Source organism: Crinia signifera, chromosome 2 (genome assembly GCF_055691185.1).
Source record: "Crinia signifera chromosome 2, ASM5569118v1, whole genome shotgun sequence".
In the NCBI taxonomy this organism is placed as follows: domain Eukaryota; kingdom Metazoa; phylum Chordata; class Amphibia; order Anura; family Myobatrachidae; genus Crinia; species Crinia signifera.
Window position 1 is genome coordinate 171,465,744 of NC_139218.1, and position 17,411 is coordinate 171,483,154.

General features: G+C 43.1%; 1 protein-coding gene across 1 annotated transcript in view; it reads left to right on the top strand.

Annotated features, from left to right (window-relative positions):
• CACNA1S (calcium voltage-gated channel subunit alpha1 S) overlaps positions 1 to 17,411 on the top strand; it is a 761,524-nt gene that overhangs the window by 528,687 nt on the left and 215,426 nt on the right. Inside the window, exons 26-29 of the mRNA XM_083173194.1 lie at positions 167 to 368; positions 505 to 663; positions 11,731 to 11,841; positions 13,221 to 13,304. Of these exons, the coding sequence (XP_083029320.1) occupies positions 167 to 368; positions 505 to 663; positions 11,731 to 11,841; positions 13,221 to 13,304 (556 nt within the window). The remainder of the gene's footprint in view (positions 1 to 166; positions 369 to 504; positions 664 to 11,730; positions 11,842 to 13,220; positions 13,305 to 17,411) is intronic.

The window sequence follows — 17,411 nt, forward strand, 5'->3', positions numbered from 1 at the left end:
ATAGTCTATTGCAGTTTATTGAAGACTATAGATATGGCTTATTAGCAGCCTGACCTATACATTCTTTATTAAAAATAATGATCATAATTCACTGTGTTGGTTTATTGTCTGCACGTAAGACTATGTATATATGTGTAGTTATTTGTCTGCATTTGTGTGTAAACAGGTTGCTGTACAAAGCTATAGACTCACACACTGAAGATATGGGACCCATCTATAATTACCGTATTGAGATTGCTGTCTTCTTCATTATCTACATTATCCTCATTGCCTTCTTCATGATGAACATCTTTGTGGGCTTTGTCATTGTCACCTTCCAAGAACAAGGAGAGCAGGAGTATAAGAACTGTGAATTAAATAAAAACCAGGTAATACTCTGTCCAGATTTCAATATCAAATGTTATTGATATAAAATATGTTTAACTGTTTATTCTAAATGAAATCATATACTGTATATTTGAAGTATGTGGTACGTGTTATATCTGAATTTTCTTCCTCCAACAGAGGCAGTGTGTGCAGTATGCACTGAAGGCCCGACCCCTGCGGCGGTACATCCCAAAAAACCCTTATCAGTATAAGGTCTGGTATTTGGTGACCTCCTCATATTTTGAATACTTGATGTTTGCACTCATTATGTTGAATACCATCAGCCTTGGGATGCAGGTAAGATCTATATATTGAGTGATCTAGATAGGGCAGTACAGATGGTGTAATGGTTAGCATTACTGCCTCACAGCACTGAGGTCATAGGTTTGATTCCACCATGGCTCTAACTGTGCGGAGTTTGTATATTCTCCCCGTACTTGCGTGTGTTTCCTCCAGGTACTCCAGTTTCCTCCTACAATCCAAAAATATACTGGTAGGTTAATTGGCTCCTAAGAAATTAACCCTAGAATGTCTTTGTGTGTGTGTGTGTGGGTACATGTGGTAGGGAATATAGATTGTAAGCTCCACTGGGGCAGGAACTGATGTGAATGTTCAACTATACTCTGTAAAGTGCTGCGTAATCTGTATGCGCTATAAAAGAAACTGTTAATAAATAAATAAGGTGTGACATCAGTGGTGGAACTTGTGGGTGGTCAGTCCAGATGCAAAATTATAATTTGGCCTCCCAAACCAAGCTCACAATATGCAACATGGCAATGGGTGACAGGGAGAGACAGAGGGTGACAGGGAGAGGCAGTGGAGGCCGAGTGTTAAAGGAAAAAACAGTGGGTGACAGGAAAAGGGTGACAGGGGCAGCATTGGGCCCATTAGTCATCAGGGGCTGTGGTGCACTGTGCCTGCTTTTTTTTTAGTTTTCCTGACTGAGGATGTGGGAAGGATGGCCCCGCCGTCATACATGTCGTGCACCCGGAGCACCGAAAGCAACCGGGGCGCTGTGTATGCAGCCATGTGGTTCCCTCGGTGGACTCAGGACTCAATGTGGGTCTCATTAGCAATTGTTTTAAATTCGGCCCTTTCTTATAGGCCATCATAGGCAGTCCATGTTTTTCTAGTAAGGGAACTATCAGAAGTGACTATGGGCCAGTGTTTTTTAATGCTTCTTTGGATAGCCGTTGATGCATGATTAAATGTGTTCACATAAATCATGCGAGAAGCCTCTTTCGGTTTTTCTTCTCTCTTCATGCTCATATTATGTCTGGCTTTTTTTAGGCACTTCTTCAATAATTTAGGTCGATATCCTCGTTCCTCAAATCTTTGTGTCATTTCCACAAGCTGTTGTTCTAGTAGATGCGAGTTGACATTGTTCCTGATTACACGCATATATTGTGATATCGGTAGATGGTTTTTTAAGGCAGGCGGGTGTTGGCTGGTAGAGGTCAGGAGGGTATTCCTATCTGTGGATTTGCGATGCACACTTGTTTGTAGGACCCCTTCGATGATGGAGACTTGAATGTCCAAAAAATTGATGTTAGCTTGGTCTATCTGATGCGTAAACTTGATGGGGCTCTCAAGGTTATTCACTGCAGTGACCATCTCATGGAATCTATCAATAGAATCAGTCCAAACGAGGAAGACATCATCGATGTATCGTTTATAGAACCGAATTGCGCTGGCATAATTAGACAGAATATGCACATTTTCAAATTCCAGCATGTATAGACCCGCATATGCTGGGGCCAAATTGGACCCCATCGCGGTGCCTGATGTTTGGATGTAGTATTTATGATGATACAAAAAATGGGTATTTGTTTCCTAGAACGGCCACACCGATGTTGATCGGGTTGGTCGCATCGATTGCATCGCACGCGATGCGACCGATGCGATGGTCCCGATTTTTACATTGATTGAAATGTGAATAGGGTCCCTGGGACCCTATTTTACATTGGATTCAATGTAAAAGTCTCCCCAGACCCCAATTTTAACCCCCTCAACGGCACCCCACGATTGACGCCAACCTGAAGCGTGGCGATCGAACTAAAATATTGAAGAAGTGCCTAAAAAAAGCCAGACATAATATGAGCATGAAGAGAGAAGAAAAACCGAAAGAGGCTTCTCGCATGATTTATGTGAACACATTTAATCATGCATCAACGGCTATCCAAAGAAGCATTAAAAAACACTGGCCCATAGTCACTTCTGATAGTTCCCTTAAACTACAAAAACATGGACTGCCTATGATGGCCTATAAGAAAGGGCCGAATTTAAAACAATTGCTAATGAGACCCTCATTGAGTCCTGAGTCCACCGAGGGAACCACATGGCTGCATACACAGCGCCCCGGTTGCTTTCGGTGCTCCGGGTGCACGACATGTAATAGTATGACGGCGGGGCCATCCTTCCCACATCCTCAGTCAGGAAAACTAATATAAATCAAGTTCAGATAACATTGCCTTATGGACCATGTAATATATCTGCTCAACTGCCCCTGTGGTCTCGCATACGTGGGGATGACCACCAGAAAGTTTAGGGAGCGCATGGCCAATCACCGAAATTCCATCCAGGCCGCTCTGGACACCAAAAAAGCAGAATTACTAATTCCAAGACATTTCCTCCAAGCGGGCCATCAAATCTCAAGTCTTCGCTGCCGATTGATAGATTGGATACCACCTCTGGCTCGCGGAGGGGATAGAGGACTATTGTTGAAAAAAAAGAGAAAGTCGCTGGATATTCCGACTGGGATCACTAGCGCCGAATGGACTTAATGAAAATAAGCCATTGAACATCTTCCATAAATAATATCTATGTGTGCCAGATGATATAGTCTCATTCCGATATTAGCTAGAACTTATCTCCGGACCTTCGGTCTCTGTTATCCATTTATGGTATTCTTTAGTATAGATTCATCTATACCCCTAAGTTGTACTATAGACCCAATAATTTCGCATTATACCAACAGGAATGATGAGATAATTAATTATTTCACATATAGATAATTAAACAAACAGAAATAAAATAGAAAAAGATGAAAATAAAAAATAAAAATACAATAATAAAATCTAAAAAAAAAAATACAGAAAATAGAAAAATAGGTAAAAATAATTTATGGACCAATACCAACGTTCACCAATCTAGTCATGAAATAATAATATTTGAAGGAACACTTTCAAAGATTTTTTCTGTTTTCTGGATCCAGCCCCTAACAGTCACCAGCTGGCCCTCAATATATTTATTCATTTCTGTATAGATTTCCATCAATTTTATTGCTTTATATTATTAAGATAGAACACCAGTCTGTCTATACAATGTTCTATGTGAGCAGTCCATGTTTGACATACCCATGTCCCTTTAACTCACATTTGCCTTATGTACATTGACAATAGAGGGCATTCTTTTGCCCCTAATAAAAGAGTTCTGCAAATAGCCCATAAAATTTACGTTAAGGGATTGGTAGGGTATAGCCTCAATGGATGCTCCTGGAACCCCGGCTTCCTTGTGTTAAAATTAATTCATTACAATGCCACATTTGATCAGGAATAGATGTCCCATATATACCGCTGATAGCGCATCACCATCGACTTCCGGTCTCTGGTGTGCGCTCCAAACGTGCGTCTCAAGCATTGATACACGCTGAGGACCCGCTTCCGGGTTCCCCATGCGTGCCACGTGTGGTTCACAACTAACCGCGCTTCCGGCGGCAACGGAACTTCCGGTCTAGGACAGGAAGTCGGCGCCGTCACTCGTCTCGGGAGATCTCTCGTTCCACGTGACACAATCATTAGAAAAACACAGGGTATATAAGCCGGGCCCGGGCAGGTCTATTCATGGTGTCCTCTTGCCCAGGGAAGTTCTTCATCATTGGCTACGCTGATCTATATTTTGCCTTGTTGACCTTCTGACCCATGTAAGTGATTTTGTTTATATGATGTTTTGTGCACTTTGTAATGGTGGTGATATGATGCATTCACTGTGTTGTTTGCATGTTGATTCCATCTATTGCAGGCTCCTTGATAAAGGTCCGCCTACAATGGACCGAAACGTCGGGGCATCAATGGGCACAATTTACATTTAAAATGGATGAATAAATCATTTGGATTTTATTGGAGTTGCTTCATTTGCACAAGGAGAGTGCCTACTTCTCAATTGAGAAACCTTGGATGGTACTTATGTAGTATCTGGGCTGCCGATTTTTTGATTGTATGCCTTAAGTTAAGGCATACAATCAGATGCGATGCGATGCGATATCGCATCGCATCGCATCGCATCGCATGCGACCATCGGATGCGATGACCCGATTTTTCCATAGGAATCAATGTTAAAATGGACTGAGTCCATTTTAACATGGAATTCAATGGGAAAAAGGGGTCCTTTTCATACCCCTACTATCCAAGTGGGCATGGAGTTGGATATAAACCTGTGGCGAGCGTAGCGAGCCACCGAGCCCGAAGCGTGGCGAGCGAAGCGAGCCCCGCGAGGGGCCGGTATTCTGTGTCCCCTCGCGGGGCTCGCTACGCTCGCCACGCTTCGGGCTCGGTGGCTCGCTACGCTCGCCACAGGTTTATATCCAACTCCATGCCCACTTGGATAGTAGGGGTATGAAAAGGACCCCTTTTTCCCATTGAATTCCATGTTAAAATGGACTCAGTCCATTTTAACATTGATTCCTATGGAAAAATCGGGTCATCGCATCGCATCGCATCGCATCGATGGTCGCATGCGATGCGATGCGATGTGCCCGATTCGACCCGATTTAGAAATCGGCAGCCCAGATACTACATAAGTACCCCTTGGATTATATTTATAGAGGCATAGAGGCACACGGACACCAGTCAACGATTTCAAATCAATGTATTGGGCATAGCACTACCAAGCGCTTTCGGGGACACCACCGCGTCTTCAGGATAACAGCCCTGCACAAACAAGTGACCAAACAGTGCATTCCCCATCCCCCCACATTAAATAGAAAACATTTGATTAATTACCTGTCCAGACGCGGGTGCACGGACCTCACAGCGCCGGGATCCCCGTCACACTGCTCAGTACTTCCTGTGTCTAGCCAGAAGTCGCATCATGCATTCCAGCAGCTTTTTTCCGCCTTCCACTGTCAGTCCTGCTGCGTGTCAGGGCTTCTCCAGTAAGCTGGACATACCCCGCACCCCTGCATCAGGACAAAATGAGAAAACATTAATATAAATGACATGAAAACAATAAAAATGCAAACATACACAACATATGAGAACAGTGAGCATCAATAAGACATAATATAGATGTTACATAATCCTTAGTGCATTCAGGTCGACACATTCAGTCGACACCAAGCACCCAATCCTGGCTATTGGAATTTTTTTTATGTCAGACTGTTCCAATTGATCTTGTCATTGAGGCCACCCAGTCTGGAGGTCCCCAACCACAAGATCCACTGTGTTTCCTTGATCAGTAATTTTTTAGCCTTGTCACCTCCACGAGGACTAAATAGAACTTCATCTATAATAAAATATTTTAGAGATTCCAGAGAATGTCCTGCTTATTTAAAAATGCAGAGGGACCGGCTGGTCCACGTCTTTCCCTTTCAAAGTTAGATGAATGGCCGATCGATTTGTGGCCATCCTTTCTTTAAATTTGCGGGTAGTCTGCCCCACATACCTCAGGCCGCAGGGACATAATATGATATGCACTACGAACGATGAAAAACAGGTCAGTACAGACCTAATATCATAGGTCTTAGGACAATGCAGTGAGGGTGTGAACATTTTTTGCAGCTAATCATAAATTTGCATGTGGCACACATCCCACAGCTGTAGCAGCCAGGGGGTTTAATGTAAATATTGGGAGGAATTTTAGATTGATAATTGGTAATGTCCGCATGGACTAACCGATCCCTAAGGCTACGGCCCCTGGTATAGGCTAGAAGTGGTCTATGGTCTTTTAAGCCCACCAACTCCTGATCAGTAGCCACAATCGGCCATAGAGCTCTAGAGGCCCTCTGGACAATAGGGCTAGACACCGAAAATTCATTAATCCAAGGAATACGCTTCCCTTTCGACTTAGGTTTGGAAACCCAAAGGGACTGAGGGTCCATCTCCAGGACCTGTTTTTTCTGTGAGAGCAATAAATTCACATCATACCCCCTTTCCACAAATTTTTGAATCATGATATCCAGCTCGTTGGGAAGCTTCTCCCTATTACTTGTTAAACGAGCTACTCTAAGCAATAAAAAAAGAGGGGGTACAATTGTGCTAGATTGATGGCAGAAAGAGGCTGATGGTAAATGTAAAAAACAATTACTGTTTTTTACAGTAACTGGGACGCAGGTTGCATTAAAAAACCCCGCGCCGGAATGATCGGGCGCCCATAGGTCTACCAAGTTGTTACCTGAAAAAGTGGTCCAGATTCTGCGTGTTGATCATCCGGTGGTACCTGTGATCTACACGCTACCAAAGCTCCATAAGAACCCTTTGAAGCCCCCTGGGCGCCCGATCATTTAGGCGCAGGGTTCTTTAATGCAACCCGGGTCCCAGTTACTGGACAGTATACTCCAGCCTTTTCTCTCTGGAAAAGACATTTCTCAAGGACACTAACACCTTTTTGTTGAGACTGCAGGAAATTGGTACTATCCCAGCTGGTGCTCTGTTGTGCTGTCTGGACGTCTGCAGCCTATATACCTCTATCCCCCATGTATGGGGTCTTAGAGCGATGAAAGGCTTTCTTGATAAATATGTTGATCCAGCTGTGTTTAATCACAAATTGTTTTTATCCCTTTTAGAGCTCACATTAAGTCGCAACTACTTTATGTTTGATGGGTCATACTACATTCAGTTGAGAGGGTGTGCCATGGGGTCTTCCATGGCCCCCTCTTATGCGAATGTCTATATGTTTGCCCAGGAACAGGACCTCTTTTCCGCAGACCAGGACGTTTGGGGACACGTCAGTTGTATCTGTGATACATCGATGACGTGTTCCTCATCTGGACTGGCAGTGAGAAGAGGTTTATTAGTTTAATGAACAACATCAATGCTAGTAGTAGGCACATTAAATTTACACACAGTCACAGTGAGAGCCAGGTGAATTTTTTGGATGTGGCAATTGAAGTGAAAGATGGGGTCATTTCCACCAGCAGATTTTGTAAAAGTATCGACAGAAATACCTTATTGAGAGCATCTAGCCACCATCCCCCTTCCTTGAAGCGGGGACTGCCGTTATCCCAGATACTTAGAGTAGCTCGTTTAACAAGTAATAGGGAGAAGCTTCCCAATGAGCTGGATATCATGAGTCAAAAATTTGTGGAAAGGGGGTATGATGTGAATTTATTGCTCTCACAGAAAAAACAGGTCCTGGAGATGGACCCTCAGTCCCTTTGGGTTTCCAAACCTAAATTGAAAGGGAAGCGTATTCCTTGGATTAATGAATTTTCGGTGTCTAGCCCTATTGTCCAGAGGGCCTCTAGAGCTCTATGGCCGATTGTGGCTACTGATCAGGAGTTGGTGGGCTTAAAAGACCATAGACCACTCCTAGCCTACACCAGGGGCCGTAGCCTTAGGGATCGGTTAGTCCATGCGGACATTACCAATTATCAATCTAAAATTCCTCCCAATGTTACATTAAACCCCCTGGCTGCTACAGCTGTGGGATGTGTGCCACATGCAAATTTATGATTAGCTGCAAAAAAAATTCACACCCTCACTGTCCTAAGACCTATGATATTAGGTCTGTACTGACCTGTTCTTCATCATTCGTAGTGTATATCATATTATGTCCCTGCGGCCTGAGTTATGTGGGGCAGACTACCCGCAAATTTAAAGAAAGGATGGCCGCCCATCGGTCAGCCATTCATCTAACTTTGAAAGGGAAAGAGGTGGACCAGCCAGTCCCTTGACATTTTAAACAAGCCGGACATTCTCTGGAATCCTTAAAATATTTTGTTATAGACGAAGTTCCATTTAGTCCTCGTGGAGGTGACAGGGCTAAAAAATTACTTATCAAGGAAACACAGTGTATCTTGCGGGTGGGGACCACCAGACCGGGTGGCCTCAACGACAAGATCAATTGGAACAGTCTGACATAGGAAATTTTCCAATAGCCAGGATTGGGTGCTTGGTGTCGACTGAATGTGTCAACCTGAATGCACTAAGGATTATGTAACATCTATATTATGTCTTATTGATGCTCACTGTTCTCATATGTTGTGTATGTTTGCATTTTTATTGTTTTCATGTCATTTATATTAATGTTTTCTCATTTTGTCCTGATGCAGGGGTGCGGAGTATGTCCAGCTTACTGGAGAAGCCCTGACACGCAGCAGGACTGACAGTGGGAGGCGGAAGCAAGCTGCTGGAATGCATGATGCACTCCACTCGCGACTTCCGGCTAGACACAGGAAGTACTGAGCAGTGTCACGGGGATTCCGGCGCTGTGAGGTCCGTGCACCCGCGTCTGGACAGGTGAGTAATCAATTGTTTACTATTTAATGTGGGGGGGTGGGGAATGCACTGTTTGGTCACTTATTTGTGCGGCGCTGTTATCCTGAAGACGGGGTGGTGTCCCCGAAAGCGCTTGGTAGTGCTATGCCCAATACATTTATTTGAAATCCTAGACTGGTGTCCGTGTGCCTCTATCTTTTTGAGTTGCATCAATTTATTTGGAGTGCACCGGATCAAGCTGTCTGGGAGTGCCGGCATATAAGGAGTATATATATATGTGTGTGTGTGTATATATATATATATATATATATATATATATATATATATGTGTGTGCCTCAAAAATAAAAATTGACAATAAATGAAATAAAATGTAGAAACATGTCACAACCACTGGACGTCAGCGGCACTTACCGGTGCAAGTCCGGCGGCGGGGTCTCCGCTGTCTCCGCATTGGTACCAGTCTGGGGAGTGCTGCTGCTTCGTCTAGCCGGCCGTGTCTGTCTCCTCCTGCCTATGCTGCCAGCATCCATTCCCGGGCGCCATGTTGGCATAGTCCTTTGTCCTATAGGGCGCCGCCATCTTTCCATGGCCACCCAATGGCTTTCACTCAGACTTCCCCGCTCATCCGATCAGGAACATGCCTGGGGGATTTCATCCCTCACCTGACTCCCAGCACGGGGCCAGTGCTTCGCTATCAGTTCCAAGGAGGTAACGTGCGACCTGTGCTCCCCAGTGTGTATCGGCACCAGTGTCTCCATACCTGAGTGCTTCCAAGCCTTTTGTTCCTGTTACTGTATCTCCCAGTGTGTACCGGCACCAGCGTTTCCATACTTGCGTGCTTCCCAGTGAGTACCTTTGGGGGCAGAAACCCAGCATTTTTTGGGAGTGCCCCCAAAAAAGCAGGCAATCTCCGGCTGTTGGGAAGGAGGGCCGCTGATGTCATCAGCAGCCTCCTTCTCTACATGGGATTCACAACGCCGAGTAAGTCTAAGCTGCGGACAGAAGTGAAAATCATTCCATGGTGAGTGTTTCCAAATGGTTTTCACCTCATGTGCATGGCATTTACAGATGGATCCGCTGTCATCAGAGCGATTTAAAATGCACCAGCCCCCACCATCCGCCAAATGGGGCATACACGCGTTGGATATGCTCGTGCACCCTATTTTTGGCAAAGGACATGCCCCACTATTCCTCCTCTCATGCTCTCTAACAGCTCCCACTATTCCTCCTCTCTCCTACTATTCCACCTCTCCTTCTCTCCCATATCCCACTATTTCTCCTCTCTCCTGCCCTTGTTTTACTAATCACATAAGTTAGTGCATATGCGATCATAATCGATGTGGTAGCCGGCGATGTGCGGTAAAGTGAGGAGGCTGATGTTAGTGCATCCCCCCTGGAGCAGGAGGAGAGTGGAGGCAATTTCTGCAGGACCAGGCATGCCACCTTAATTTTCTCTGCCACAGTGCAGCCCACCTTCCCATATAACCTGATTAATCCCTCCCGTTTCAAGGACTAGACTCATCCCAGGTCTGCCCTGCTTTCATATGCTTTGATACAGGGGCAATGGAGCTCTGGGCAAGGCCAGCAGAGAAATGATATGTCATTACATTTATACTAACGGTATCGTTTCAGCAGGCAGAAGCTGGGCTCTAGGGGAATAGAAGATGTGGGCTACAGGCAGCAGCAGGGCACAGCATGCTGCAGACTTTGGGCAATAAACTGGAGGGAGTGGAGAGACAGCAAAATGATTCCTTTCCTGCACAAGCTGTAATGTAAATGTAGTATAGTGTAGCATAAACAGGAATGTAGTGTAGTGATTTAGTGCATCGTATAGGGGGATGCATTGTAGTGATCTAGTGTAGTGTATGAGGGATGTAGTATAATGATGTAGTGCAGTGATTTAGTATGTAAAGTATACAATACAGCATATACTGTAGGTGGGAAGTAGTGCTGTGAAGTTGTGTAGTGGGGAACATGCTGCTGTGGAGGGAGGCGTGTTAGTGAGACACTGAGGGCATTTCGGGCACACATGGGGTCATGTGGGGAAGACTCTGTTGTTAAGTGAGCACAACCATGGGCACTCATTGTCATCGTACTAACAGCCTTGTTTTTCTTTAGTGAGGGTTGTGGGAGGTGGGTAAGTGGGGGACCAAAGAATATGTTTGCATCTGGGTTACAAGTCACTAGTTCTGCCCTGGGTAGATTCATTCATATAAAGGCCGCTTTTGTATAGATTGGACACACAAGACATCCCTCTGTTTCACGATATACTGTATGAGCATAAAAGCAAAGTGATTTCCCTCTCAGTTTGTCCTACTAAACTTTGTTCCGGGGTCTAGGATCTATATCTGCATTCCATATAAAGGAATTAAGGTACTTATATGTTAGTTGGACGCCCACTAAGCTATTTGCTTAGTTTTCCACGTCCCCTCGCAGGGCTCGCTACGCTCACCACGCTTCGGGCTCAGTGACTCGCTGCGCTCACCACACTATATAACATCAACTCCATGCTGACATGGATAGTGGGGGTATGAGAATACTAACTATAGTGGGAGCCCAACTAACATATAAATACCGGAATTAAATATAAGTGACAACCATGACATGGATTATTCTATTCCTGATCTGATTAATCCCAGAAAGAAAAAGGAAAAATCGGTGTGCCAACAGGATTCCAGCGCCATCTCTCATATTGTTTTTCCATTCCATTTAATTGTTCTTTATTGACTGTCATAATCATGCCAGGCAATTGTTGCACAAATGACTGTGGAATAAAATAAAAGAGGAAAACTTAGCATTACTGTACGTTAGCGTTTATTGCAGCTTGTTCATGAACAGATTGAATTGCATTATTGAACAGAATACTTTTTAATTTTTAGAAAGGAAAAAGAATATTCAGTATTTAATCAATTGTTTCTTGTTATTCAGCACTATGGGCAGACAGCAGAGTTCAGTCATGTATCTGACATCCTCAATGTGGCTTTCACTGGAATATTCACTGTGGAAATGCTTCTAAAGTTGGCAGCCTTCAAAGCAAAGGTCAGTGTATAGAATATTTAATATTTGAAATGCAATGTGCACTTGCAGCTGAACATATTTGCCAATTATATTTTACTCATCATTAGCCAAGGCTTCAATAGTAGTAGTAGTAGTAATAATAATCATAGCAGTAACTACAACAATTTACCATTTAGAAAATATTCAGACTTCTAAAATGAGTGCTTAAACCTAGAAAATTAGCTGTACACACTGGGACAAATGTAATAGCGTGCAATCTGGTCAGCCCTGGATGGGGTCCCTGGAGGAGTGGGGATACCCCACCCAGAGCTGAAGCCTGGGGCTTTCCCTGTCACCCCTGTGCTGTGGTGCCAGGCTTATGTTTTTTGGTAAAAAATTGATGAAAAAACCCCAATTGGGTTCTGCTGTGAAAAAACAAGTTCCAGCAACCCTCCCTCACATTCAGGGACTTGGAGAACCACAAATCCTAGCATGCAGGGCATTTAAGGCCCGTTGGGCCCTTTTATAAATAATAAATAAATACACAGATTCCAAGTAAAGTACAACTTTATTCTCATATATACATAAACACAATCACACACACATAAGTGCATATACTTACCTTACCATGCTTCCCTGCAGGTCCATCCGCTTCCGCAGTCAGCATCTCTGCTATAGTGAGGTCAGCCCTGAGTGTGTGAGGGAAGTTCCAGTGGATGCGATTTTTGAAGTGCAGTTTTTTTGGTCAAGGCAAAATGTGTCATTTTTAAGCTAATTGCTCACCACTACATGTGCGATTTTGGAAACTGCTTGATTTAATGACACATAGCTCAAAATGCTCAGCTAAACGGGATTGATATGAAATCCCGGCGGTCGGAATCCCGGCGTTCAAAATCCCGACGCCAGAATCCCAACCACCGAAATCCCGACAAGGGGGGGATGTGGATCGCCCCCCCTTGCGGGCTCGCTGCGCTCGCCACACTAATCTATTCTCTCTCTCTATGGGTGTAGTGGACACCCACGGAGAGAGAGAGTGTCGGGATTTTGGCGGTCGGGATTCTGGCGTTGGGATTTTGAAAGCCGGGATTCCGACCGCCGGGATTTGAACTGCATCCCAGCTAAACATATCCCCTATTCCTAGCAAAAGTTCAGTAATTCCCAATATAATGTGTTTGCAACTCTGACCACCACAAATCCAAGCAGTGCGATTATGCCTGATGCTTTAAACTAGCAATCATTGAAAAGACGAAACAAAATTGATTTTGTCTTTTTGCTGATAGCTATTTCAAAACATTGAGAATACCTGCACAGAACCCCCTTATGCCTGTGGTTCTCATGCTTCTACATTTACCCACAAGCTGTAAGTACAGTAACTGTTTGTCTTTGTGTATGTCTTTAACATATTTTTTCTTCTCTTGAAGGGTTACTTCGGAGACCCCTGGAATGTTTTTGATTTCCTCATTGTCATAGGAAGTGTAATTGACGTTATCCTAAGTGAGATCGATGTAAGTGAATGTCTTCATGTTACCATAACACACACACATACATACATACATATATAATTAGATAGATAGATAGATAGATAGATAGATAGATAGCTATATAGATAGTGGCAGGTGCTCAATTAGTTTAGTAATACCATTCAGGTGCTTGGAAGGGAGGGGTAATACTGAGTAAGTATTAGTAACAATCCATGGTTTCTCCCAGCTCACTGAAGCTGCTTTCACATAAACGTTTTAGACCGGGTATTTTGAAACGGTGTTTAAAACGGTATATTACCGTTTTAAATCCCTTTCACACTGTAAATACCAGGTCTCAAACAGTTTTGCAGTGTAAAACCAGGACAAACAGTAGCTACAGTATGAGCGCAGTGCATATGAAATGAGCGGCTCATTACATATGCACTGTATACCGGTTCAGAGCCGTTCACACTGCATAAAAAACGGCTCTGAACCGTGTAGGACTCTGCTTTTTACCCGTTTGCAAATACCAGTTATTTGTAACCGATAAATGCAGACTGGTGCTTTCACACTGCAGTTCTAACCGTTTTAACAGGCTAAAAAATCAGCAATATGCCGGTTAAGAGCTGCAGTGTGAAAGGGTTATGAATGGTATTAGTAACCTGTCTAGAACATTACATGATAATCGAAATTAGTGAGAAGAAGCCTATAACATATATATATATAGAAAGTGAGAGAGAAAAAAAATAAATAAAAAAATTAAATAAATAATGAAATGTAATTAAAATATTAAAGAAGTAGTGTTAGTCTTCACCAACACTATTTCTTTAATATTTTAATTACATTTCTGTATTTATTTCTTAACTATATATATATATATATATATATATATATATATATTTTATGTATACATACACACGAACTTTAGCACCATATGTTTCTACCTCTAAATAATATGCGGAAGTCTACATAACAAATTAATTAGGGAAATGCGAGGGGCAGTGTGAAGAGAGCTAAGCATCAGTTTTACATGTGTTTTCAGTTATTTCAGACATGTTGGTCTGCTTAAAATTATTTGAAAGTTACATTTTTAAGAGAATGTACTGTATAACAAAAACTTTCCACGTGAGGTAGAGGAAGGAGAAGCACTCTCTTTTTTGGGGGGCACACTTTATAAAACTTAACGTTTAATTATTCATTTTTAAAACATATTTAATAATTAAATAATTACAGAAACACATTTATGACATACACAGGACACCTACAAACATATAAATTGAATGATACTTATGAATACATTAAATCAGATCATTCAACAGATAATAAAAAATTTTGAACTAATCAAATAATCTTAAATAGTCAAGAACTGTCATTCAGACAGTAATCGCATACAAGATAAATGTCCTCCGACCTTTTCATACCCCCACTATCCACGTCGGCGTGGAGTTGATTTTATATAGTGTGGCGAGCGCAGCGAGCCACCGAGCCTGAAGCGTGGCGAGCGGATGCAAAATACCTGTGAAGTAATTCGCGGCCGCTCGCCACGCTTCGGGCTCGGTGGCTCGCTGCGCTCGCCACACTTTATAATATCAACTCCAAGCCAACGTGGATAGTGGGGGTATGAAAAGGTTGGAGGATGCGTACCGCCTCCCCTCGCTTCGGGTTCACGTTCATAGTGGGGGTGGCGCGGGGGTGCATTTAACATTGTAAGCCCCCATTAGGGTGCTTATAAGCACCCATTAGGGTGCTTATACAATTTAAAATCATATAGGGGGCTTATACAATTTTTAATCACATCGGTGTGCATCGGGTGTATGGCATGCGATGCGATTAAAAGTCGCACAACTTAATTTCTATGTTAGGGTGGGGACCCCCCTGACTGTCAAATAAGGCCCTTGCAGGGTGTTGTCTCCACGATCGCAGATGAGTGTGCCCATAGGCGTGCGTAGCGATTTTATTAGGGTGTGCACCATCAAAGGGGTGTGCCTAGCACTACCTACTGGTTGTGTCTTACACAGCCAAACAGGCCTGTCTACCATTATCTATTTACTCCCGCTACAAAATAAAACATCTCTCAGCCACACCATAATCTCCTGCTTATTTCAGTTTTAATTTTAAAAATTACTCTGTGTAACAGTACATGCAAATAAAGTCAAAAACATAAATTAATGACACAGGCATGTAGTGATATGACAATGGTCTAGTACAAGTAACAATGCAAACCACACATAATTGATTGATATAATTGAATTGATTCTTTTAACGGAATACAGTTCTAAAAAGCAAAATACTTTGGTAAAAGGTATTGCTGGTTGGCAGGGATGTGTTTATAAGAATAGGCACAGCATAAGGGGGTAACAGACAAAAAAGAGAAAAGCTATAGATCTTTTGGGTGCACTCGTGGGCCTGTCTTGTGGTCCGATCAATTAATTTCAAAGAAATAATTATATTAAAAATTAACCTTTATTAATATTCTCATTTAAAAAAGGGGGGGAAGTGTATATTCCCTCCTCTTCACAAAAATTGAAAGAATAAGAAGTGCGTTAAAGTAGGAAGTTGTGCTTTAAAAGAAATGATTGTAATCTTCTGATCTGTGTTTGCCGTTTAATTGTATACTCAATACTCATATATCATGTACCCTTTATTGTATTCCAACTTTAATTCCCTTAATCAGGGTGTATTTTGGCTTCACTCTTTATGTTTGTACTTGATCACCTCTTTGTTGGATAATTTTTCTCCTTTTATTATTTTTAGAGGATGACAGGCATGATCCACTATTTAACACATTTTTATACTCTATCATTTTTTGTTACATTTATAAATTTATAGTCTGTGATCTTTCGTCTGGGCTCTCTGCCAGCCCTCAAATTGCAATGTTTTATGATACTTAGTTGTCCCTCAGTGTGGGTTCTTCTATAGGAGATGTATCTTTTTTTTATTATTACTCAGCAGGTTTATAGAGCTGTCACTGTGATAAGGGTTGTTTTAATTCTTTCGGGTACTTGTTCTCGATTTTGGGAACTATAATTTATAGTCACCTTGTAATGTGCCTCAGTGCTTGTATGCTTATAAAAGTATTACTTTTGTGGCTGTGTTGTGCGCCCGTATATGCAGCATATAGTGGTCTCTCCAAGACCTATCTCTTATCACCCTAGCTCACGTCTGTATGTTTTCACCCAGCTAGCTTTCACAGATTAATGTCAGTGAATGATTTTTTGTTCATGGGACATGTTAGTTTGTTTTTATAGTTAGCGGTTGTATGTTAATCCCGCTAGGTATTGCACTTTTCACTGTGTCTTTAATGGCAATCAGTCGCTACACTTTTCTGCTTATCTCCGCAGTTTCACCTCTTTTATTATATTTAACAGTTAACGTTGCAGGCTTAATCAGTAAGGTGCTTGATCGTGTTTGCGCTGCTTATCTCTGCAGCTTCTCTCCTGCTATTGTGTTTAGCAGTTTGTACTGTAAAGCTGGGTACACATATATACAATTGTCGGGCCGTTCTTTCGTTCTGGGTCGGACAGCCGTTCAATTGTATATGTGTGTACGCTGTCCCGTACGAGCGATAAACGGCGAAAAACTGTCTTGACCGTCCATACTCGGTCGGTCGACGGTTCTTTGCTGTTTAATTTTCATCCGACAGGACGGCCTCATATCGGTACAAAAGTGCAGGGTGTACGCACGTTCAACCGATATGCTGCCGTTCTTGCGACTATACTGCCAAAGCTGGAACGCCCATGTGGGCGTTCCAGCTTTGACTAAAAAAAAAAACGGCGTGCGGCCCCCTCCACAGCCGTAACCAGCACCAGGCTGAAAAAGCCGCGGCTGGTATTAAAAAATCAGGAAACCCGACAAATAAGGCTTCGCTGATTTTTTAAAACCAGCCCCAGGCTCCAGGTCCGGGGCTGGTTCCCAAAATACGGGGGACAAAATGACTAGGGGTCCCCCGTATTTTAAGAACCAGCCCCAGGCCAAACCAGCCAGCAGGGTAATGCCACAGCCGGGGACACTTATTATATAAGGTCCCGCGGCCAAAGCATTCAGCCCTCTGACCGGTCAGCCTGGCCAGGGGTCCTGGGGGAGTGGGGACCCCCCCAATAAAGGGGTCCCCCCCTCCAGGACTTACCTGACCAGGCTGAAGCCTGGTGCTGT